The sequence below is a fragment of the Blennius ocellaris genome (genome assembly GCF_963422515.1).
Source record: "Blennius ocellaris genome assembly, chromosome: 2".
NCBI lineage: Eukaryota > Metazoa > Chordata > Actinopteri > Blenniiformes > Blenniidae > Blennius > Blennius ocellaris.
The window spans coordinates 14,981,210-15,007,110 of record NC_137651.1 but is presented as its reverse complement, the minus strand read 5'-3'; the positions used below and the strand labels follow the sequence as shown (position 1 = coordinate 15,007,110).

General features: G+C 42.9%; 3 protein-coding genes across 3 annotated transcripts in view; 2 read left to right on the top strand and 1 right to left on the bottom strand.

Annotated features, from left to right (window-relative positions):
• Positions 1 to 5,930, top strand: part of gramd1bb (GRAM domain containing 1Bb) — a gene marked incomplete at its 5' end in the record, with an annotated part of 78,719 nt that extends 72,789 nt beyond the window's left edge. Inside the window, 6 exons of the mRNA XM_080508579.1 lie at positions 96 to 238; positions 757 to 860; positions 989 to 1,295; positions 1,852 to 1,959; positions 3,127 to 3,247; positions 4,687 to 5,930. Of these exons, the coding sequence (XP_080364705.1) occupies positions 96 to 238; positions 757 to 860; positions 989 to 1,295; positions 1,852 to 1,959; positions 3,127 to 3,247; positions 4,687 to 4,776 (873 nt within the window). The 3' untranslated portion in view covers positions 4,777 to 5,930. The remainder of the gene's footprint in view (positions 1 to 95; positions 239 to 756; positions 861 to 988; positions 1,296 to 1,851; positions 1,960 to 3,126; positions 3,248 to 4,686) is intronic.
• Positions 5,931 to 11,521: 5,591 nt separating this feature from the next.
• LOC308139105 (dapper homolog 3-like) lies at positions 11,522 to 21,987 on the top strand. The gene is made up of 4 exons (XM_080508449.1): positions 11,522 to 11,795; positions 17,744 to 17,921; positions 18,292 to 18,402; positions 19,604 to 21,987. Exons 1-4 carry the CDS (start codon positions 11,565 to 11,567, stop codon positions 21,091 to 21,093), a joined length of 2,010 nt encoding a protein of 669 aa, XP_080364575.1. The 5' UTR covers positions 11,522 to 11,564; the 3' UTR covers positions 21,094 to 21,987.
• A 180-nt stretch (positions 21,988 to 22,167) lies between these two features.
• Positions 22,168 to 25,471, bottom strand: c5ar1 (complement C5a receptor 1). The gene is made up of 2 exons (XM_080504262.1): positions 25,438 to 25,471; positions 22,168 to 25,244 (listed from the first exon to the last, which is right to left on the bottom strand). The coding sequence occupies exon 2, from the start codon at positions 25,230 to 25,232 to the stop codon at positions 24,186 to 24,188; it is 1,047 nt and encodes a 348-aa protein (XP_080360388.1). The 5' UTR covers positions 25,233 to 25,244; positions 25,438 to 25,471; the 3' UTR covers positions 22,168 to 24,185.
• Between the last annotated feature and the right edge of the window lie 430 nt (positions 25,472 to 25,901).

Here is a 25,901-nt window from a genome sequence, read left to right as displayed (position 1 = left end):
CGTCCCCACATGTTGACGGAAAACGTTTCTTCATGCCTGTGCTTCGTAAAGTAGCATTCCCCTAATGCACGTGTTGGTATTTCTTGGTCTCCCAGACTCTGTACAAAGCCAGTCAAGAGAGTGAGTGTTACATTATCGACGCTGAGGTCATCACGCATGACGTGCCCTACCACGACTACTTCTACACGCTCAACCGCTACATGCTCACCAGGGTGGCCAAGAACAAGTGTCGGTTACGGTGAGCCGAACCTCCGAAACCTGACAGATGGTGTACTTTGTCCGGTTTTTATTCATTTAGCCATTTCTAATTGTACATAATTTGATCTGTTTATTGATTGTCCGTTTCAAGACATCACACATTGGCATTATGTTTGTTATCAGTCTGTGGAAAACATGCAAGCTGTGTGCAACAGAAAAACAGCCCAACTTTGACTCGAACGAGCAACCTTATTACAATTTTTCACATGAGTCATAACAAAACATGGGATCAGGATGTTTGAGGACTCCAGAAGACTATTTAAGGCTTCTGGTACTCGGAAAGCTTTGAAGCCTTCAACATTTTATCGATTTACTCAACATTTATCACTTTTTACTCCCATCAAAAAGACTAAAACAGTCGACTGTGATGGATCCAGAGTGTGCCCTGCGTTCACTCATTGTAGGCTGGGAGCAACTCTCGCCCCCTGCAACCATAAATGGAACAAAGCTGTACAGAAGCTGGATTAATGGATTGATTTCTGTCTGTCTGTCTGTCAGGGTATCAACAGAGCTGCGCTACAGGAAACAGCCGTGGGGGTTGGTGAAAGGCTTCATAGAGAAAAACTTCTGGAGCGGACTGGAGGAGAACTTTCGCATTCTTGGTATGTTCAGTGTGATTTATCTGTTTTGATTCCACAATTTATTAAAGGGTCTATCAGGATCCAAAGGAGACCCAATGTGAGGGGGGGGTGAAAAAATAATAAGTGGTTTGATATTCTTTCTTTCTCAGAGCTGGAGTTGTCCAAGCTGGAAGAGATACTAACGGAGTCCCACCAGCTCTCTCCGAAGGCCAAGGTGGTGAAGAACTCCACGGTGAGGCGGAAGAAGAGGCCGCTCCCCCACATGCGCAGCCAGCACCTGGACGAGGCGCTCAGCCCCGTCACCACGCCCACGGACGAGGAGGTGATTCAGCGGATCAAACAAGTGGCAGGATCCACGCAGACCAGACACCAGAGTCCAGAACACCACCACCACCGTCTGCCCGGAGGCCTGGCGCTCTACAGCGTCTCCAAACTGCTGCTCATCATCAGTTTTGTGTACGTTTGCGCGTCACAACACACACAAATGTGCAACATCGCCCGTTTCGGGATGTTTGAATGTCCGTTACTTATTTCTGTCATATGTTAAAATTCCATGACTCAATGTTGCCTGATTTAATAAGTTTTTTGTCAAAGAATTATTACAGATATCTTATTGTTCTTTTGAGTATGACTCCTTTCTCTTTTCCTTTCATTGCCATCCTTAGGATCTGTCTCAGGTATATATATACCGTATATATATGTATATGTATATGTATATATGTGTGTGTGTGTGTGTGTGTGTGTGTGTGTGTGTGTGTGTGTGTGTGTGTGTGTGTGTGTGTGTGTGTGTGTGTGTGTGTGTGTGTGTGTGTGTGTGTGTGTGTGTGTGTGTGTGTGTGTGTGTGTGTGTGTGTGTGTGTGCATCTGTGCATGTGTATTTCTTAGTTTTTACGACTAGATACATCTATTACAAAATCCCCATAATCCCCATTTGCAATTTACATGTAGTTTCCCATGTACAGATGAATTATGACTTGTTTGCTGACTCTCCTTGTCTCTCGCCATCCTTCAGCTTGGTCCTGCTGGTGTTCCTCAACATGATGCTCTTCTACAAGCTGTGGATGCTGGAATACTCTGCACAGTCCTTAACAACCTGGCAGGGACTACGACTTCATGAAAGGTACACAAAGACGCATAACTGGAAGCGTTTACAACCCATATTAAATGTCTGCACAAAAACTGTGAAAATAATGTTTCCAAGAAATGCCTTCTTCTTGTATTAGTACATTAGTGGGTGCAGACAAAACATAATATTGTATTACATTATTGGCAAAATGTTCTTATGATATTGGTTTATTTATCAAGTTATCGGCTTGATTATATTTAAAATAGCTAAAATTATTAAGTTATTGGTAGCTACTATTTGCTATTGACCATTAACATTATTGGTTGCTTCACACCTTGGGAAACTCTGTTTTTTTTTTCATGTTTTATTGGGTGACCAAATGTAGATTTTCCAAAGAACAGTACAATTTACTTAATGATACCTTCAAATTTAAAGATGCCCTTTGTATGAAGGGAACATTTAGTTGTATCAAAATTACAATATCGCTACAAATTCAAAAACAAATTCAGATAGAAATTACTTAATATCAGTCTTGTCAGAGGTTACTCAGCCTCTCTTCAACAATCAATGGAACCAAAATATCTTGGCTATCTTCTGTTTAAAAAGATCAAAATATAGCATTAACACTAGAACTGTCTTTGCAAGTCTAAATAACTGAATTAATTCATCAATATCTTGCAAAAACCCACTCCGAATCCAAATGTATATCAAACTTTAAATATATGATTATAGTTCCTTTAACTCTGCTATACAATATGTTCTTTTTCACTGTACACAACCTGACCCCCCCCCCCCCCCCCCCCCCCCCAAACACACACACATACACACACAATATAAATGATTGTTATGGAGATTGGATATAGTTAATGGACCTCGGAGGATACACAGGATTGTCTCTGCTGCAATTAATTTGGCCGTTTGCACCAAATGGCGTCACGTGGCTGCAGACAGACACATGCACGCACACACACACACACATACACACACACACACTCACTGCCAGACATACGCTCTAAACTAAACTAAATCCATATGGCTCCTGACGTGTGCGACAGGAAAACTCCGAGCTTCTAAAATTACCCGAGAATAGCTCGGGGCTTACTGAAACAATTTGCCAACTGAGTCGTTGGCAGGCCTTCAGAATGGAAATCACGCTTCAGTGGCCGCAGCCTGATGTTGCCTATGTGTGTGTGCGTGTGGGTGTATGTGTGCGTTTCCCAGTAAACTGCCTCAGACGCAGATGGAGTGGGCCCAGCTCCTGGAGGCGCAGCAGCGTTTCCACGACGCCGAGCTGCAGAAGTGGAGAGAGATTATCAAGTCTTCAGTAGTGCTGCTCGACCAGGTACTCGGACACAAAGAGATTTGTGTGACCGTTTTGGGGTATTTTTGCCAAAAAGCACAATTTAGGGAACTGGACCTGCACTTTTATTTCTGTTGGACACATCTGTAGTTTGATGATAAGAGAAAGCTGGCAGGTTCAAAAGCTCCTTGGCTCAGTGATGAGATGTTCGCTGACAAACTGAAGGGACGAGCAGAATTTAATAGATCTGTTTGGGGGGGTTTTAGCATTTGAGTTGTATGAGAAAGTGCCGCTAGCCCATAAATCTGCACTCCAGCACAAAAAAGAGAAGCACTCATTGTGCAAATCTTAACTCCTCAATAGTATCATATAATAGCTCAAAGAACAAGGGTTTTGCAACCTGCTGTTTTGGAGTCTTGAGCCTCTTGTTGGACTGATTCTCTGTCGCTTTAACAAGATAACATGTATATAAACCTTTTTTTAGTATCGCACTCAATCTTTTGACGCAACTCCCATCTTGGAGTTAAGTAAGATGATTGTGACTCTTAAGTAAAATTATATTTGACCATCAATAACTCCAGCAAAAGGAGTAAGAGCGACTCTGAACAGTGTTGAATATAATGGGGACAGATTAAAAAAAGCTTTAAAAGATGTAAACACAGAGCGATAATGTTATTTCATAAATACAACAAAAACTACAGTTTCGGTATAAACAGCAAATGTACATTTAAAATATTATGTGCTCTCTTATTTTCATGTTAACTGTTTTGTACCTGCAGACTAATGTATAATTTTAGATGGCTTCTCGTTACTGAGCTAAGTTGTTGAGTATCATCAGCACAGACCATTGAACCTCGTTACAGTTATCATCACTCACGAGATGTAGTTTTCATGTCTTTGCAAAATGCTACAAAGAGGCCAACGACAAATGTCTGCCCACGTTTTCAAAGACCCAAGCTGCATGTGAGACATCTCACTCTGATGCAGCATTTATACTCAAGAATCCTGTCAGGCAAATCAAATGTGGCCCTTTTACCATGGCAGTGAGATTTTTATGACTTCCACAATCATCAGCAATTGAAATATATAAAAGCCTTTTTCTATTTAGGACCTCCGATTTATTACAACTTTTGATATAAATGCTCGGTCTCAGGGAGTCACAACATAGAACATTTTTCTTTTTTAAGTATTGTTTTGTTATTTACTTTCACTCTACATACAAACTACATACAAACTGAATGGTTTCAGTTATTCTATTTTAATAGTCATCAACAAAAATGTAAAAAAAAAAAGGCTTGAAATATTTAATTTTGTGGAAAAAATCTAGAATATGTAGAGGTTCTCTGTTGTATTTCCACTTACTAATCATGCCTGTAGTACATATTATACACATTGTAGCAGTTGATAATTTTGTTATGAATACACTCCAGCTGTCTACTAGATTATCGCCTCATCTGTTTTCTCCTCCTCCTCTTTTTTAGATGAAAGACTCTTTATTGAATCTCCAGCGGGGCATTGGTTTAAGGGAATACAGCTCTGAGAGCGAGGAGAAGAGAAGTCGCTACCACTGACACACCCCCGTAAGGCCATGAGGGCAAGCTGTGCAATATAGGACCTGTTTTGTTTGTGAACCAGTATCTGCGGGGCAGCAGCAAGACAGAGCGAGAGAGGACAGAGGGGTGGGGAGGAAGGTGGGACCAATGGGGAGCAGGTCCAAAGAGAAAAGGAAAGGCAGAGTTGTGTCCAGCTCACAGAAGTGACAACCCCCCCCCCCTTTCCACCCCACCCCACCCCCCTCCTTCCCCCGCCAGAGGAGAACATCACAGACAGAAAGTGCCCCTATCGCACACAGAGACTGAGGTATCCCCAACATCACTGAGGCATTGCAGGAAGGTGCGAGACTCACTCCGTCCCTACGGGGAGGGGGGGAAATGTTTCCTCCTTCTCTCTAAATTTTCCGATGCATCCCAATGTAAGCCATGTCAACCAGGACGAGCGACAGAGAGGCAGAGGGAAAACTACTGCATGCATTTAGACAACCTAGCTCCCCTCAGTCAGTGTTAATGTGGTCCTGTTCCAGTCTATGTGTGTCAAAAAAAGAACGGGAGGAGAGGTTCAGTCAAAGGAGAAGCAGTGGGGCGGTCCTTTGGAGTCTTAAAAGGCTTTTTACACTCTCTCGACTGTTCCAAACCAATCGTCCCCGAGAGGTCCTCGCTGCAGCGTCCCTCCAGCACACCTCCAGGTGATCCCGGGACACTTCAGCACCACCTGAAGAAAAGAGGTATTGTAGCTGGGAGACGAGCGCCACCGCTCCCACCCTGTTGTCTTGTTTGAAGTTGGCCCGTGTGGTTTCTGTCAGGGCTGGTTCCCTGTAACGCCACCGCAAGCCAAACGTTCAAAACAGACTCTGAAAAATGCATAAGACTTAAATCTTCCCGAACACCTTTCACACAATCGGAGGTCCCGGACACAGTGTTAACTACCTTATGCTGTATTCTTCCACATCCTTCTGATTAAGCCGAATGTATTAGTTTGGGATCAAAAACAAAAAGGCCAGACTTTGATCAGAACTGATAAAACTCTGAAACCGGGGACGCTGCAGCCAGACCAGCAGGGGGACTTGTATTCTTACATGTTTTATTACTAAACTGTGATTATATCTCTTTGAAAATGTTTCAAATTGGAAAGACTTCTATGAATATATTTGAAATATATAACAATATTTCATTATTTAATATATATATATTTCAAAATATATAAGCATTACCTATATTTATTGTTAATTTATGTACATACAGAAATTATCAGAGCTCTAGACCAGTTAAAGAATTTCTAACAAAAACAAAATGTTTTCTTCTAAAAATGCATGCCAGATATGTCTGTGACATGTCCAGTGTGCAAGTATGATTCTGCGTTTGCGCGATTATATTCGCGCATGTGTGCAAATGGATGCGAGTGTGAGTGTGAGTGTGTGCATGTGTGCACACGTGTGCTGGAAATTGTGACATTTTTACCATTCCACACGTGTACGTTTTCTTTGTTCTTTTCTGGCTCCAGCAGCCAGGCTGCCTTTTGTTTTTTGTTTTTGTTTTGTGTTTTTTTGTTTTTTTTTTGTAAATGCTAATGCATTTGGATGCCGCCTTGCATTAGTCCCACCAGGCTATAGTTTACAATCGAAGAGTTTTGTTCCAAAATGATGTATCCAACATCTTGAAAGTACGGCTAGTACTTCTACTTTTACACAGTGATTGACGGCACAAATTCCTGTCAATCATTGACGAGTGACATTAAAAAATGAGCTTAGGAGGAAGCCGGGCCATGGAAATATGTCGAATGCAATATTGAAGAAGGAGAATTGCAAGTGGATATGTAACATTTTGGAGAGGAACCCTTCATTTGCTCTTCTGTTCATGTCCCGTCATTAGTGGCCTGACCACTGATGCTTTAAAGAAACAGTTTGATATGTTGAGAAATGCACTCATCTCCTTTTTTGTGCTTGTCTTTTCTTTCTTTCTTTTGCTGAGATGAGAAGTCTTGATAGCACCTTGATGATTACAAAATATAAAACTGGGCAGAAAGTCACCCGAGTTCACTTACATACCTTCGATCTCCTTCAACAGTCTGTGTTTTGAGTGTGTCAGCTCTCCACACCAACACTACTTTCTTACTATTTGGATTAACGCTGAAAGTAATTACATTTGATCTATTGAACAACACACTTGATAATAAAATTTGACTTTTTTTCACTACATTGGATTTGAGGTTGAGCTGGGTTAAAAGCATCCAGTCATCACGTCCTCTCCACACTGTGAGACTTCTTTCTCTGCTCCCGTCTTATTTACTGCAAACACAAACGGGTATCGGCATGTACAACACATATTTTTGCTGCTTCTGCAAAAAGAAACATCATCTCTGGTGTCAGAAAGATATGACGGCAATGTCAATCTTCTCCTCATTTAAGTCTCAGCGAAAAAGAGAATAGGCACATTTTTCAAAATATCAATCTCTTTCCTTCAACACACCTAAATTATATGCCCCCCCCCCCTTCCTAATTCAAGTGTCTGTCTTGGATGCAATGAAAGCATGAGAAATAACTTTACGCAACTAAATTGAACCAAAAGAGCGAAGTAGAAATGTACCCTCATGAATTATCATGTTGTTTTCAATGAAGTATCCATCATATATGTCATGTATTATATATATTCTGGATTAGGTGCAGGAAAGAGCATCTCTTAAGAGTTTGTGAACAGAGACCCCACACAGCTGAGAGCTGTCAGTTATGACTACCAACACAGAAAAAAGAAAGAAACTTCCTAGTGTTTAAATGGAGAAAGTGAAGCACTTTAAGGCCTTTTCAGGTAATGAATGAAAGAAGAGAAACATGGCAGCGCTTTATAGAGGCAGCAGCGGTGCAAACGTTTCAGTGGTGCGTTTCAGCTATTTTAACGAGCACTTTGTTGATTTATGACTCCTAAACTGAGTAGAAATGGTTGGATTTGAACCGCGCTGCTGCTCGTAAACTGTGTTACATTTGCCCAAACAGAGAGGCGATTCCAGAACGCTTCCCTAAACAAAGCAGCGACGAAACCAGACTGACCGACTTTTCCTGTCCCGTTTTCAGGGCGAGGCAGGAATGGGACATTTGTATGAAGGGAATGGGGATCTTTACTGTGTGCCTGCATGGCGTGTGACTGACTGATGTGCTGGGAACAACAGAAAAGCTGCACGACTGTATCCCTGCTCTGCGTGCGTGCGTGTGCGTGTGCGTGTGTGTGTGTGCGTGCGTGCGTGCGTGTTTGAAGGCACTGAGTAACAACAACACTACAGGAACCTTAAAACCTGAATGTGGATGGATAGAAATGTTAAAGTCACTTTTCCAATCCCAATACCACTGAAAAAATGAGAGTGAAGTTGTGTTTCATGTGTACGATGGTGCAGGAATGTTCTAAACATGAATATATGTGATTGAAATGCTTTAAGAGTTTATTTTCAAATGTATTAAAAGTGTATTTCCTTTATCTTTTCTTTTCTTTTTTTTTATTTTAAATTGACAAATTCTCTGCTGTATTGAAGAACACAGGAAATGCTTGATTGAGACGGTTTGAGTGACACTGCTTTCTTTTAGGTTTTTTTTTTGTGAAATAGTTCACAACAACATGGCTTGACAGTTGAAAAATCATGCAGTTTTCCAGCTGCCTCAGAACTCTGCCTTTAAATTGATGTCGCTTCCTCTGGGGAAAAACAAAAAGTTTTAGTTTTCCGGTTGCTGTTCAGTGAACAGTATCAATGTGTCACTGAAGCTGATGATGTGCCCACTATTTCAGAGTATAAATAAAAACAGTACACCACATTTTGTTCACTATAACAGCTGAATCTGATACCCATAGGCAACACTGCAGTAGAAGTCTGTTATTACTTCTGCTCTGCAGATCTGAGGTCTGAGGCGACTGGAAAACAGTAGGAGATCAGTCTTAACATCCCATAAACTACAGAACAGGAGCTTGGAATTGAATTCCACACATTTCCACCACTTGAAGTGTGTAATTGTCACCAACATATTTGACAAACAAATCTGAGCTACAATTTTGCTCCCGAATAACACAAATGTGTTGATTTTATTTGATTTAGCATCCCTTTGTAGTGTGCACTCACACAGACAATCTGTGTCACGCGAATGATTGTATAATTGCTACAGCTGCACAGCTGTGGAACCAAGGTTACCTGAGAGTTTTTAAGATGTCACTGATGACTGACGGGTGGCGCAGTTTCTCAACCGCGCCACCCACACGCAGCACAGTATTAACGAACGGCCTTGGTTAGCGCACCATGGGAATCTCACACACATCCAACCTCCCAGAAAACGACGCCTGATCAAACTCATAGCAAATGCTCTTCTTCAAGTGTGTCTTGATAAAATATGTACTGGTGTAGTTCTGTTCTACAATTCTGCTGTATGTTTTGTTTTTTGTTCATTTGTTTGTCCATTTCTTTTTTTTTTTTTCTTTTTTTTTAGACAATGTTTTGATCTCTAGACTTTTAGTGAAATTTATACATGAGATAAATATACTGTAAGTATATGTTGTGTATATCTGCGGTGTGCACATGCATACACACTGAAACAAAAAGAATCCAGCCTGCGCTGCGCGTGGGTTTTGACTTGCCGATGACTTTGCCTCATAGAGACTGAAGATAAAAGTGGCTTTCTGGTTCATGTGAAGTAGAGATTGGGAGTATGAATAAAAAAAATAAAAAAAATACTTGACCATGTTGCTTTGCTTGGACTGGTTACTTGTACTTGTATGTTGCACACATGCACCTTGTCAACTGGTTTGATTGGTTTGCATTTGGAGATGAAATCACGAGAGAAGGAACTATGTAAATATGGTAAATATGTGTGACCTTAGGAAACTTTACAAAGTGCAGAGGAAGAATGCATGAACCATCACGATTAAATATTAATGTGTTCCTGCACTTTAAAACAAAATCTAAAGACTTAAAATATTGATGTTATGTAGTGAAAGCATTGTTATTTTGGGAGCTGTACTGACAGTACGAGCTTTATAAGAAGCTCGCGCAACCAAAGCAGTCTGTCCACACCTAGTGCATGGCCCCCTGTTGGCTCACTTTAATAACAGTGGCATAAATTACCTATTAATTACCAAGGTCTCTGCTGTATAAGCAAACTGAGTGCTCCATCTTCACTTTATGGAGTTGGCAGTGTAAATAATGACAAAGCTTACATGCCTGTGAAGTATGTGCAACAATAAAAAGGATTTTTAATCTGCATTTTGCAAACCAGCAGATGCTTTTATGAAATTTGACATGCATCAGAGTTATGCTCAACACAAGCAAAGATCAGGATAACCGGAGATAACCTCAAACAGTGATATAAAACAAACGAGTGTTAGTGCTAGTCTTAGTTTTATCCAATTTATCTTGTTAATTTCAACATGGTATGCGGGAAGGTGTTCATCTACATCCTTAAGCTGTGCAGCACAGTGTGCAGCAGGAAGATGTGGAAAAGATTCATTCTTGACTATATATTTTATATGTATGTCAATTATATATGTAAATCTCATAAAGTGACCAGAATTTGATATTCCAATTAGCATCTTAAATAAAAAATGTGAAAGTCCAATATCAGACGTTACATTATGGTTATATAGATTCCACTTTTCAGCCACCCATTTCTTAACCTGTTAATCCTGAGTTACATTCTGTTAGCTCTGCTTGTTTGGATCCCACTGCTGGCAGGCCACAACTCATTAATAAGATCCTCTATCTATATCAAATATTCATACCACATGTGGCAACCCTGAGAAAGGAGATGTCAGAAGCATACAGTAAGTTTGTTGTCATTTATTTACACCCCTCAACATCAAAATGCTGACAATTGAACACACAGTATTCTATTACTGGTGTTGGTATATGACACATAAATGTCATTTTTGAAACAATAGGAAGTATAATGAAGTCAAAGAAGAAACAAGCAGCTGCACTGCAATACACTGGTAAGGACTTTCTCCTCTCAGTCAGAATGTCTCTGGTTCAAGCACATTGGCATGTTCTCCTTCTCTGCATATCCAAAAACATGGTTAACATTAATTGGGGATTGTAAATTGTATAGTTTAAAATCTGATTGTCTTTCTGTTTACCCAGTGATTGGTGACCAGTACAGAGGGTTTTTATTACATGGATTACAAAGATAGTATACCATTAATCACAACATTTCAAAGTTGCATTCTGTGTACTATTATAATGATGACACGGTGGCTCAATATTTAAATTATGCGATTTACAGCTTTATACACTTGTATTTCTGTCTCATTGTAGTCCCATTCATCGCTCCATGGCTTTGCGGTGACATTAAATCGCTGCAGTGTAATAAAAAAAAAACCCGCTGGTTTATTGTGCTTCCAGAAATAAGCTTCTCCTGAAGTAGTCCATTAGTCTCAAGCCAAGATGGAAAGATGGGTGAGGTCGACGCGTCACAGTAATGAATCAAGGGGGATGGGACGGCTTTTACGCACGGCGCCCCACCAGCCTCTCATGTCCAATGAAGGCTGAGATGAGGTTTACAAAGGGGCGGATGACTCCCCACTTTGTGGTCGTGGCTGGTCGCAGAGGGCGGAGCTCCGTGCCTGGGTTTGACAGCTGCGAATCAGAAAATGTATAGCGCATCGACGGTCTGCGACACCATGCCGCTCCAAGGCAACCGCACTATCACAAGGAATGGGATGCAGCATGGCCCTTTATAGCCTGCCCTCGTAAATCTGAGCCAATTGGGCAAACACTAAATACAATATAGGAGGAATAATACGCTTTTATTGCACACAATCCAGGGATTTTCGGGGCGGGCATGCACCGTGCGTTCTCGTTCCCGGTGACTGCGGAGCGCAGTCGGACCAAGGAGCGCCTGGAGGCGAGTCTGGCCGGGCTGTGTGAGCTGGAGCTCCGCAGGCAGAGGCAGGAGTGCCTGGTGCTGGGAGCTCTGGTTCTGGGGGACCCTCTGGCTCAGGATGGCACCAGAGGAGCGCTGGCGTGTTTCAGCAGCTGGGGACAGGAAAACTTGACTCTGAGGCGACAGCTGGTAAGAAGTTTACGCTCTTGTGTTTGAATCCAGTTGCTGTGCTTATGTGCTCACTCACGCCTAATAATACAGGACGGCGGTGACTCTGGCCGTCTCAGGCACCTCAGTCCGACATAGTTTGGGAAAGCCTGCAGCGTCTCCTCATTGTGATCTGCTTGACCGTTGGTTGGACTCTTAGGATTGGGCTGAGCCTTTTGTGTCGACGTGACCTCCAGCTGCAAAAAAAAGTTACTCAACATGATTAATATGGTCCCTGTTTGAAAGGGTGTAATGCATTTCTTTGCTTTGGCCTGAGATTTATGCCTGTGGGGTAACGAAATCAGGGGGTGGAGCACCCGCAGTTTGTGGCACGCAGACCGAGTATTTAATGGCCCATTGTTCCCTCTTGTAGGTTTTTGGCTGCTCCTTAACAAGCTCTCATTTGTGCCCTCGACACATCTTCGAAGAGTGAATTATTCCTCCACCCTGTGTCATTGTTTCCACGGCTTAACATTTTATGTCACTATTAACACCCATGTGGAGTGATAAAACCGCTTCTTTTCTTTTTTTTTTTAAATCGTGGTGCTCAAGCAAAGTTGTGACGCAGAGATGTATGGATAAACGAGAGAATTTAAAAACAGGGTCAATGAAAGTTTAAGTAACGACACACAACAGCATCTTCTCCCACAATAACTTTTACGCACCACTGAGCAGCACCATATATGCCGTTGGATGTGATATTTTCTCTTTCCGGTGGTGCTTAAGTTGATTTTTGGGGTCGCTCGAGTTTCTGTTTGGTTGTTGCTCCTGCATTTGAAGGCTGTCTCAACATTGCCACAATAGGAAGCCATTATTAAATAGGGTGAAAGAGAAATTAAATCAACCGCCTCCTCTTCACACCTCCTTCCTCCCTCCGTCTCTCCCTCCCTCCACTCTTCTCAGTCGAGGGGTCTAACAATAGACGCTTATGGAGCAGAATACTAATGGTGGCCCCAATGAGTGGAAGAGACGCACATAGGTGGCCACAGTGTATTGTATTCCAGAGTACTGTATTTTTTTTTGTCCAGCTTTTTATTGTATTCATATTGTGAATCAGTTTGTGTGTATCTTGAGCGCAGGGCGGTCAGTTGTGTCACGCGCGTCATTCTCAAGAAACCTGACATGCGTTTCCCCGCAGGGCCGCACATTTTCCCCGTTTTCTTTTTTTTCTTTTTTCTTTTTTTTTTGCGTCAAGCGTCCATGGATCGATGTTTATTAACTGTTCTGCTTATCCAAGCGTGTGAGTAATTACACGGGAAACTCCTCGGAGGATATCTCTGCCCGACAGGACTCTAAATTGAAGTCTCAAATTGAAGCCTCGTAATATCAGGTCACCATCTGCGTCCGAACCCAAATCCCCAATCTCATCTACCATGTAGGTTAAAGTCTCTAAAATGTATAGTTCGCATGTGACATGAAAACGACTGACCCATGAGACCACCGAATGTGTCTGCGCGCTCCAGTCAACTTGCGCGCACGCTTGTGTGGAGCTGCCTTGAACATGAATGTGGCCCCAGACAGGCTCCAGAGGAGAGGAGACTTTTTTTTTTTCTTTCTCTTGGATACAGTGGGTGGCGGTGGAGGTGTTGACAGCTGTGGGACGCCGGACAGCAGCTGGGAAAGCAAGAAACTCTGACCTCCCTCTCAGCTACCCCGCTGAGCATGTTTGGAGAGGATGTATGAATTGTGTATGACTGTGTGACACACATGTACTCATCAGTGGAGGAGTGTTTATCTTAGAAAACCCACGCTCTGAGTACGTTTCATCTCATCCGGTGAAGAAAAACAGAGTTAACTACATAAATAAGGTTTGTGGGCACATGGCAAAGGTCTCTGCAGTAAAGCATGAATACATACCCTGCAAGATTTGATGCTTGTGTCTGCTGTAGCTTTTGTTTTCTGTCTTCACCCATTGCTCATCATCAATCAGCTTGAGTATCCTTGTGTTAACACAGCAGCACATCATTAGTGAGAGTATCAGCTATTAGTGTGCCAGCAGTGACTTATCATTTGCACAAATCCTCCTCTGATTTCTTTTTACACACACACCAAAAACAGAGTTTTGGTGCACTTTTGCTTTTACACTATTTATACACAGGCAAACCAGGCATATTGCATTTGCAGACATCTTTTTTGAACACACCCCGGACCGGCTGTCAGTTGCAGGGGGCACAGCCTGGTGCACGTCTCTCTTTGGGGATTCCTTTCAGTGCAACACACCCTGCTGCCAAGCTCGCAAGCCTCAGTGTACACAGGACTGAGTGTATTAACAAATGCAATTCACTGTGGTTAAGTGCATACTGTGTGTACAAGCGTCTTGCTCTCTCGAATTTATTTTGAAAAAATATCATTAAATATACATGAATCTTATTTAAATAAGACATTGAATGTCTTCATTTTTCTGGCGAAATAAGAGATCAGAAGAGTTGAGGGGGGGGAAGGGGGAAAGTGTGTGTGTGTGTGTGTGTGTGTGTGTGTGTGTGTGTGTGTGTGTGTGTGTGTGTGTGTGTGTGTGTGTGTGTGTGTGTGTGTGTGTGTGTGTGTGTGTGTGTGTGTGTTTCCGGCCTCCCACCGACCTCTCAGTTTGAATCCAGTCTCTACATTGCTTTAATTATAAAGGGTCCAGCAGTGCGGCTGCATGCCTTGTGTGCCCTGTTCCATGGATTTCCATATCCTGGCAATATTGTTCCAAACCCCGCCAGCCATTAACTGGTTTAGAGGTCTGCTCTGCAGGCCTATTTAAAACTGCCAAGATCCATACCTTGCCAAGTCCTTTCTCTCCTGCAAGAAACCTTTTGTGTGACAAAATCACAATGTGTCTTTGTATGTCGACTGCTCTATTTTGTCTCTATCCTTTAAAGCCCCCAAAAATTGTCCTATTTTTTGTAATGTACACCTAAAAATAATGCAAAAGCCACCTTTTACACAGTTATAGTATTGTTGTGGATTTACCGGGGTTCACCTGGATTCCGAACTGGTTGTCCTGATGTTTTGTACACCCGCTGTGTCACATCTTAAGTGAGTGTGGCTGCACAGTGTCCTCTGTCTCCCTCCCCTCCCCCAGCAGCCAACATGGGGCACAGGATGCAGTAAAATAGCAATGATACCGTGTGACTGTCAGGGAGTCTGTGTGACACCAGTAATAACAGAGTGCAGTCCAGACACAGCCTGCAATATGAGCCCTGCTACAGTATGAAGGCCTTTGTCCGTCCACAGAGATTTGTTGTTGGGGTTTTTTTCTGCAGGGTTATGGTTTAATGACCTGTGTCGTGACATGTGCAGTGTGTGCATATGTGTGTGAGTGTGAGTGTGTGTGTGTGCTGACAATGAGCTCTTTGTGGATGCAGTCACACAGGCAATCAATTGTGTGGAGCTCCTTCATTGATTCATTGATTTCCAATAGGTTCCCCTCCTCCCAGACATTTCGGAAACCCACTCGAGAAACTCAAACAAAGCTCGGCCTGGCTTTTCATTTCTCCCATACAGAACATATTGATGTAATGATGCTAATTCTTTGTTTACAGTAAGACAATAAGCAGCTTTGTCAAGACAAAAGAAATGAGTGTGTTTAGGGTGAAGCGGTTGTGTGAAAAGGCTTGGATCCATTGCCCCTCAGTTGTGTTTCTATTGCCACCATATGTAGCTTGCGGGACAAAGTGGTTCGAGCTCAATCACCGATTGGCGAAGGGGTCACTTTGAGCCAGAGTGAGCTTTTTTCAATAGGCATCTCTGACTGACCTGTTAAAATATATTGGAGCTTTATGCATTTTTAAATCTGTCCAAGTCATCTTTATCAAATGAATAACCCTGTTTTTAGCATTCTCATAAATTTACAGTGTGGTTGCAAACCTGCAATTTTGCACTTCAGCAGCATAATATACAATTAATCCTGCTTGACACTAGAATAGAAAGAAAGGCACAATTGATAATGGTTATTTTAATACATTCAGACACCTGTGTGTAGACTTTGTAAATATCCTATTTTCTTTGTTGATCTGTTCGTTTTTACTATGGCCAAAAAAATTCCTCTATTGGTCACATCAGTGTAATAAATATGATTATGACCTACAAATACTACCTTGCTATCATGGTATGCAGAATCCGAGTGTCGTAATCCAGACTTGTCACTTTGAATGGTTCATGTTTAGTGGTGTAGTTTTAATAGCTGCACAATCAAGGGAGATAACAGTGTTATGACCTTTGTTTGACCAGCAAACAAAACGCTGGCGAACGTTGGTGAAATGCTAATGATTTCGGGGAACATGACATGTAATGACCTATGAAATATAGAAACCTCACACTCGGGCTGGAGGCACATTCGAAAAGATCCTAAGTGTAAGTGCATAATGGTAAAAAAAGAAAAGCAGAAGAAAAAAAATCTCCCTCACTATACTGTATTTTCTGATGATTGTTCTGGATCTTTTTTTTTTTTTTGTGCCCCAGAAGCCAAGCGTACCTTCCTATAGGCAACATTTAATGTGCTCAGACCCATTAGAGTGCAAAGATGATGCTCAGGAGGTGCAGAAGCCTGCAGCAGTTCTCTGACAGGCTCTCCATCACTGCAAGGTTGTAAAGTAAAAAGTGTCACCTGGTTATGAGGGCATGCTCAATCTTCTGGTAATGAAGTCTCTTAATGAACGCGTGTGTGTGCCTGCGTGCCTGCGTGTGTGCGTGTGTGCATGTTTTAACTGATGCCGACACGGTTGCATGCAAAATGTCTGCAGATGTTAGAACATGTGTCAGATTATGTAAACTGGTGAAAATTGTCAGGTCGCCTGAGGTGGCATGTCCAATATTGCTGCACTGTCTCTGCAGTGTGTGTGTGTGTGTGTGTGTGTGTGTGTGTGTGTGTGTGTGTGTGTGTGTGTGTGTGTGTGTGTGTGTGTGTGTGTGTGTGTGTGTGTGTGTGTGTGTGTGTGTGTGTGTGTGTGTGTGTGTGTGTGTGTGTGTGTGGTTTCTTTTATTTGTTTCTGCTTTTATGTAAAAATGCAAGAGCATGCAAAATTGCCTCCATGTTGTTTATCGCATTGTCCATTGTCCTTTTGTGTGGCCTTTCTGAATTGTATGAGCAAGCAAGTGTGTGTGTGTGTGTGTGTGTGTGTGTGTGTGTGTGTGTGTGTGTGTGTGTGTGTGTGTGTGTGTGTGTGTGTGTGTGTGTGTGTGTGTGTGTGTGTGTGTGTGTGTGTGTGTGTGTGTGTGCGTGCGTGCGTGTGTGTGTGTGTGCCTTCCCACATAAGAAAACGTGTCCCTGCCCCTCACAGATGCCTGAATTATTCATGATCCAACTGACTGCATGGCCTGGAAGCTGGCTTGTGTATAGTGACAGATATAGATGGTGTACGTGGCTGCATGTGAAGGCCACACTTGTATTTTAGCTCCGAGTTAGGGCCAGCCCCCACATCTGAGCTGCAGCTTTACTCCTTTTGACAAGTTGTGTATAATCATTTGGTGTATTTTTCTATATTGTTGCGAGCTGGGAAACGCTAAACAATTTTCCATGACTGAAGCCCCCCCATGTGTTAAATCTACTGAATCATTGGTGGATTCACTTGCTCCAGTGGCAACTCTTTTGAGCTTGACCTAATGACAACTGGATATTCAGCTCATCCCCGCAGAGTACAAAATATTTGGAATTTCAGCAAGTGACTGATGAGTATCTGCGTGTGAAACACAACAAGAGGGTGTGCAGCTGGAGAAACCAGCCGTGAAGGATCGACAGCTGTGTGTCTCCAATTAGTTTTTCTTTTTTCTTTTTTCTTTTTTGCAAACCAGCAATTTTACTGCAAAGACTGTTGGAACTTTTTTGCTTTGTTGTTAAAATGGCTAATTGTTGCCTCTCACTGCCCACTCAAAAAGGATTATTTATCTACAGCACATTACGGAGCAGACCGCAGAGAAACAGTCTGTGACAGAGTGTGTTTGTTTTTCAGAGTGCTCTTCAGAGTTCCCCATGGGGTCTGATGCAGGCGCTGGAACAGCAGGTGGGAGAGCTGAGGGTCGACACCGAGGACGGCAGCTGTGATGCAGTCCAGGGCGGAGGAGGAGGAGGAGGAGGAGGAGGAGAAGGAGGAGGAGGAGGAGACACCGGTGACAGTCGGCCAAGTTCTGGTACGTCTGCAGCCCCTCGGACACCTTTTCTCCCATTGCAGCTCTGTCATGCATATAATTAGGCCTTATCTAAATGCAAATGCACTTGGTAATTTCCTGTCTTTCAGAAAATTCACTAACCTTGTTTTTTTGCATTGTATTGCTGCTCCATCCAGCAAATCCTATATTTTCTCTTTATATGTCAGAAAACAGATGTAACGACTTTGTAATTTGTTTCTGCTCTTATTGTTCACTCATGCTCCAGTTCCTAGTAATTCTGCTTTGTGGCCTATTTGGGAAATGAGTGTCTGCATATGTTTACATAGCTGGAAGGATGAGTAAGCTATGATAAACAAGACAGTAATTCCTTCTGGCTCTTCATATGTCCCAGGTTTCTATGAGTCAAGCGAGGGTCAGTCTCCGAAAGGAAAGTCTTGCTCAACAGAGCCTGCAGAGACCGTCTCCTCCTGGACCTACACCAATGACAGGCCCAAGTCTGTGGGTAAGTAAAACAGATGTGGAAATACTGAGGTGTGGTTGAATGTGATCTCTCATGGATACTATGTATTCCATCCATCATCTATACTCGCTTTATCTAAATCTGGGTCATATGAAAGAAAACTTAAAGCAATCTTGAAGTACAGAGGCATGAGGATGATAGATCTGGTTGCTTGGTACAAAACTGAGTAGCATCCCGCCAGACATCTTCTGCACAGACATTAACCAGGTTTGAGTGCATGCATAAGTTTCTGAAAGCTATCTCTGCTGACCTCAAGGTCACAGTATACCCAGGTCTTGATTTCATCACAGACAGATAACATAAACATACACATACCTGCACAAATTATTCACTTCTTATTGAGAGCACAGGATGCTATAAATGAGAATTCCTGATTGAAAGTGTGATTTATCATCTACATTGTTTGTTGAATGAATTTTGGGACTTGGTTCAGACATGTATGCTTCTCAGTGAGTTTCTGGACACATACGTAATGGTTTTTTTTCTCGGAAAGACACATTCACAAAAGTATGCAGGCAAGCACAATATATGCTATTCTCCCTGCAGCGTGCATTTCTACCTCTACAAAAACATGAAGTCATGTTTCTGTGTTCACTAAAGTCAGAGGGCGGTTCTGCTGGAATGAACATCAGGCCCCTTGTGTCCAGAGACTGGGTCTATTATCTCTGCAGCCCGTGGGTGACCATGCCAACAAAGGGTCTTGCCAGAGCGAGTGTGTCTCAATCAAAGATAGGCTGTGTCTGCGAAGCATCGGATAAACCATGACATACTTTTGCAGCTTATTTATATCTGAACTGTGGAAAGCTCCGAAGAGAGGAAATTCCTTCATACCAAGATGTCGAGTCCTGAAACTTTGCAGAGCTCCAGTCATCTTCCTTCACACCACTAACAAACTTGTAAAAATAAAACTAAAAACCTTTGCTTTGTGACCACATGGCTTCATAAATAATGATGTTTGCTGAAGTATTACCTGCATTTTTTTTAACATGTTATTAATGTATGCTCACTAAAATAGTAAACTGAAGCAATATACTAAACATTCTGTGATAATAGCATTTTTTTCACAGCTGACATTAGGAGACCAGGAGCTCCACAGACCCATAACTTTAACATGTGTTTGTTATTTACATCTACATGTTTGTGCCACTTTTAGAAATTGACCATATGGTGTTCTCTTGATTAGGAGACCCACTCATGCTGAATGGAGAATTTGATGTGCCAGTTCAACGCCCCACCCTACCTCGCTCCTTCTCGGCCCCTTACCCGCCTCTGGAGGGCATCGCTGAGGAGGGCGTGGCCATGGACTCCTGGCAGTGGGAGCCCGCTGAGAGCACCCACACCTGGCAGGAGCAACCAGCAGAGGATCAGGTCACTGAGGAGGACTACCAGCAGGCTTTCAGAGTAGAAGGTTATATCCTAAGTCTTATTCAGCGTCACACCCTCTCGCCACGGCCGAGTCAGCCCCGCACCACTCTGAACCCGGACCCCCCGTACAGCAGTGCCTCTGGACACGGCTCCCTACACAGGAGAACTCCTTCCCTGACAAGGGAGCAGCACCATCCTGACGCTCACCTTCAGCCCCATGTTGACCTTTCGGCAAACCCTCAGAGCCAGGGATGGGGTTGTGACCTGCTGGAAGGGGAGGCCTGTGGAGGAGAGGCCCCATCTTTGGAAGAGGACTGTTATTTGGCTTTGCCCTACCCCCAGTCCAGGCCACACTCACTGGCTGGGAGGTTACCATCACCTTTGCCCTCACTGGATCCTAACTGTGGTGTTGGGGCTCTTGACCTTTGTTATGAACCCACATCCCCCCAGCATTATCTACATCTACAACCCCCTATTCATCACATGCACAATTTAGTTAGTGCTCAGTATATCCCTGGACAAGCTTGCCATGCCCCAGTGCGCTCTCCCAGACACTATGTCCCAGAGCAACCAAAGCACAACCGGGTTCCCACCTCTCCTGACCACCTCAACTCCAAGTCCAAAACATCGAAGAAAAGCCACAATGAGCGACCGAGAGCCAAGAAATCTAGCAGCAAGACTGGTCGGTCCCAGTCAGAAAACAGCCTCCTGGGTCAGCGGGCACTGCCGGAAAGGAGGTACAGCACCTCCGAGAGGCACCAAGGCAGAGAGCATGCTGCTCAGAACCATAGCCAGGTCACTGGACCACAGGTCAGCAGCAACGGCCACAATGGCAACCGACGCTGGTGCTCCAACCTGGAGCTCAGCCAGGACGAGGGAGAGACCCAGAGAGGGCAGGCACATCGGCGACCCCCTCGGAAAGTTCGCCACGGTCACTCCTGCAACCACCAGCAGCAGAGCGCCCCACGGTGGCACCAAGACTTGCAAGACAGGGCACCTCTCTGCCGGGGAGAGGAGGGGTACGCTGCCGCCGCCCCCGTGGAGTCAGAGTCCAGCATGAGCGAGGTGTACTCCCCGGCCTCAAGCTCACTGTCTAGCGATTCAGACGAGAGCGGCGGGCTGGTGTGGCCTCAGCAGCTGCCCCCTCGTCTTGCCTCCACCTCCTCGTCATCCTCTCCTTCACCTCAAGCCAGTGCCAATGCCCCCTCTCAACCAAAAGCCTTCGTCAAGATCAAGGCATCGCACGCTCTCAAGAAAAAGATACTCAGATTCCGCTCAGGGTCGCTCAAAGTCATGACAACTGTGTGAGCACACAAGCAGACCTCTTTTAAGCCAACTACATCTTCTACTGTGTCCCAAAACTATTGTCAGATCAGTACTGGTGATGTTTATATTAGGAATAGAACTTTATATCAAGTTCTGCATCTTTAATATATGATAGAAATCCTAGACCCAACAATGAGTCTACCTCAAACTACAGTTTGCTCCTATTGGAAGGCATTAAGGGAAGTGATTTAAGATCTACTCAGAGATCCTTAATCTGTAGTGTCTGGTTGTATTTATCTCATAGCCGGCAGCCATCAGACAGGAGAGTAATGGCTATGATGTGGCTCTAATGGATGATAATTACTGCCAAGTCACACTGTTTTGAGATGAACCGTATTGAAGCTAAGTGACTGACCATGCTGCCTGTTTTTTTCTTTCAATTAATATGAATTGGTTTCATCTTCAATTAATGAAAGAACTATGGCTAATTATTTCTACCATCTATTTTTTTATTTTTTTATGGTAAATGGATTTCACTTATATAGCATTTTCCACCACTTTGTACAATTAACTCACATGCTCTAGGCACTTTCCACATGTTTCCACATTTTAGTTCCAAATTTAGGGATTTCTTTTTCATAAACACAGAAAACACAAGAACAATAAAAACACCCCAGAACCACTTTTATCATTTCAGTGTTTCAGGTACAAAAAAAAATTTCTTCCTGCACTCATACTGACTCAAAGTGTCTGAGCTGATTGAGAATCTTTATTTTTTATTTTTTACATTGATTCTCATAGAAGTGAGCTGTCCACTATCTCTCTTCTTCTGTTGGCTCATGTTGGGACCAATGAGCTCATATAGCCTGAAACCTGTGAGTCAGCCATAAAATTTTGATTTCATTGAGGGACCAGTGTATATTAATGCATGCCTATAACTTACAGTATGAAGAAGTGCACAATTTCACTGAAACACACAATGACACTCTGTAAATAAGTATGTTTTTTTGTATATACCATCATGTGGCCTTGTTTTGGAATGAATGTAGTTTGTAAATAAAAACACTTTTGCTTTTGAATTTGTTACTTTTACACATTTTTATTGTTTCCCTCATTCTGAATTGTCTGGCACTGGGTTTACATTTATTACAATGTTAAGAGTTCATTAATTTGTCAAACGGACAGATACATCTCTAACACTCAAGTGGTCTCATCGATGAGGGGATCCATCGTTTGAACCATCACACAACATATGAAGTGTGTCGGCCTCTTGTGGTTGAAGAGCAGAACTGCACAAGAGAGAAACTAGCCAAGTCACTACAGAGGATTATGTATTTATCAACTCTCTGTATTGTTATCAAATATTGACAGAATATTTCCGGGATTTAACTTGAAATTGAATGCATATTGCCTTTGTTTTCAGTGGCAAAAATTCCTTATGGTCAGAGAAAAGCAGAAGTGTTGAATTATGTGGCATAAAAAGTCACAGAGAGATTGAGCAAACTGAGCAGATTGAGCAACAGTTCCAGCAATCAGATAGTAATTACGCATGTGTCACTGAAAAGCATACAGGAAAGGCTGCACAAAAAAAACTTGCACCAAAATCTCCAAGACCAGAATATTAGAACATTATGATAAAGAAAGATGCGACTAACCTTCTATAACATAAATATTTTAATATTTATTGAGCGGTGCAAAGACCATAAAAAAAAAAACAACATTAAAAAAAAAACAACTTTCCAGGCTGCTGATATAAAACAGATTTTAATTGTGATGCATTAAAGCTCTGTACATTTTTGTATAAATCCTTTCAACAATGTCAAGTCACCAATAGATCAGATTTCCTTGCTGGTCAGTTCAAAACATAAATATTTTGACCATTGGTGTGCTTTAACTTGTTCTGCTCAAAGACTTGAGGCCGTAACTTTAAAAGTAGATCTCTTATTGCCACTGTAGGGACATGGTGGGTTTTAAGGACTTGGAACTGCCTGACTCTCTCTCCCTTGTGAAGCTATTCTTTTCATATTCTTTAACATTAATATGAAATATTCAAACATTTAATTCCTTTGATACAAACTTTGACTCTGGTATTGCAGGCAGCACTTCACTTGGTCATATATTTATAAACAAAGCATATATAAAGTAAAAGATGCATTACGAGAGCTCTATTTTTGGCCTTAGCTCTGACAGATTCTGTGACCATTAGTCTTGTTTTTTTGTGTCTCTGGATGTCCATCTTTCTCCCATAAAGCCTCACTCGGCCAAGCATGTGGAATGTGGTACAGACAGAAACCACCACTCTATCTTTTTATGTTCTGTTTCTTCCACCAACTTTCATATCAAGTTTCCTCAGTTTTCCACAGATAGGAAACATTTGAACAGATTTATGGCTGAAATATCATTTATAAATCACAAACTGATGAAACTGGGACTTTAGAATTGTTATTTCTACCCTGTTTCCTTCTTGGGTTGTTGTATTTTCTTAAGAAACATAAAAATACATATTTACAAATAATAAAACCAAGGATTTCGGGCAGAGAGATTAAGGGTTTGGTGCATAGCATGAGAAATATGCAAATTAGAAGGATGACATTTTGCAGGATAAAAAAAAACCTTTTCCCTTTTGATAATGAAAACAACAAGATGGACGGTCAAACTATAGATTATTTTGATTAGGAAAACGTCCAATTGTCGACTGAATGTTTTCTTTAATTAGTTTCAGACATAAAAAAAAGTGTGCTGTCACATATGCACACTGACACACATACATATCCGTATATAAACCCATTGTGGATAATCTACATAAATAATTACATTTGTATTTCATGAAAATATATGTTCACAACATAACTCATCCAGATCCAAGTATGCACACGTATACACTTATACATACATGAGTCATATGATAATATAGGTAATATAAATTCTGTCATCTTCTCGTATTATATTTTCCTCTTCATAGCAAAAAGAGCAAAACCTGAAGCTCTCCTTCGCCCTCCATTGACACTTTAGAACCACTGTTGTAATCTGAGGTCAATGCCAAAGAGGGAAGCAGAATTCAACGTTGATCTGAATGATTTCTGTTGAGGCTCAGCAGAGGTGAGACAGTTTCGTAAAAAAGTGTTCTATTTGGATCATACTTTGGTCACCTCCCTGCTGCTGCTGGTGGTCTTGGTGTCGGTGAGGGTGACGGTATGCCTCGCGCTGGGTTCCTCGCTAATGAAGTGCAGCATGTTGCGCATGGAGCGGCTCACGCTGTCCTTGAATCCGCGGCCCAGACACACGTACAGCAGCGGGTTGAGGCAACTGTTAAAGTACGCCAGGCACAGCGCCAGCACGTGCGCCAGGTACATGCGGGGCCTGCGCGGGTCGTGTCTGGGGGTGGACAGCAGGAGGAAGTCCATTATGTGCAGAGGCAGCCAGCACAGGAAGAAGCTCAGCACCACGGCCACGATGACGCGCAGTGTGCGCTTGGAGCGGGTGCGCCCGCGCGTAATCCCCCGCTCCGCCCGGCTGTAGACCACCAGGTGACAGCCCACGATGACCAGGAAGGGGATGACGAAGCCCATCAAGAAGCGTGTGACGGTGACGGGCCACACGCTGCGTATCGTGTACGCCATCACGCACTCGCGCTTGTCCTCACCGGGCGAGATCTCGCGTGCGTAAACGAACTGGGGGATGCTTCCCACCAGGGCCAGACCCCACACGGCCACGCACCCGTAAGCGGCGTACCGCGGCCGCCTGTTGTTCTGACACCAGACGGGTCTGGTGACCAGCACGAGGCGGTCCAAGCTGATCAGAACCAACTGCAGGACGCTGCAGTACATCACCAGGTAGAACGAGCCTTTGACCAGCGTGCAGGCCAGCGGGCCGAAGTGCCAGTGGTCGTCGTGCGCCAGAGGGACCATGAGCAGGGGCAGGGACAGGCAGCACAGCAGGTCGGCCAGGGCCAGGTTGAGGAACCAGATGGAGGTGACAGAGCGCTGCATGCAGAAGCCGGTCACCCATACCACTATAGCGTTTCCTGGGACCCCGAGCAGGAAAACCAGGGCGTACAAGACCAGAGATACGATCTGAATTGGCTGAATCTCAGGAATCAAAGTGTCAGGGATCTCAGGAAGTGTGAAATTATAGTCGAGAAGGCCAGTAGTGTTAAAATCGAATTCACTCAGATAGTCCATGGCTCCTCAGAGCTGAAAACATATTAAAAAAAATAGTTACGTCAGGATCAATATATAAACGTCAATATAATGTTTTAAAGATGAGCAATATCTCACACGTGTTTCATAAAGAGTGATTCATCAAATAACAAATTCCCCAAAATAGAGCAACTTAATTAAAATGAAATGTTTTATTGTATTTTAATTCAGTTGATTTCAAACTTACAGTTCAGTGGTCTGTTGAGGTTGCTCTCTCACTGCCAACAGGAACTTCTGGAGCTGCTCTGCTCACCACTGTTTTATATATCACCTCCCTTCCCCACGCACTTGCACAACACTACAGCTTCACAATGTTTGACTTCAAGTGTGAACACAAAACTGCTGATTCTGGAAACTTCCTTCCATCTTTGCTGCCAACCCACAGCTTCAAAATTTCTTAGAATTCAGTTGTGCGATTATCACCTTTAATCTTTCTATCCATTTCCTTTTCTTTCATTTTCTCCACAAATTTTTTGCATTGACTGACTTAGATATTTATAAAGGAAGTTTATCTGTCAAAATGAATTGCTGCAAAACAGCCATTTCAGATTTTGTAACCACACTGGAGATCTCAGAATTTCTTCATGTTATCTTTAAATGTGTGAATATCACCAAAAATACCAACCATGAAGATTTCAACTTTGTGTCCAC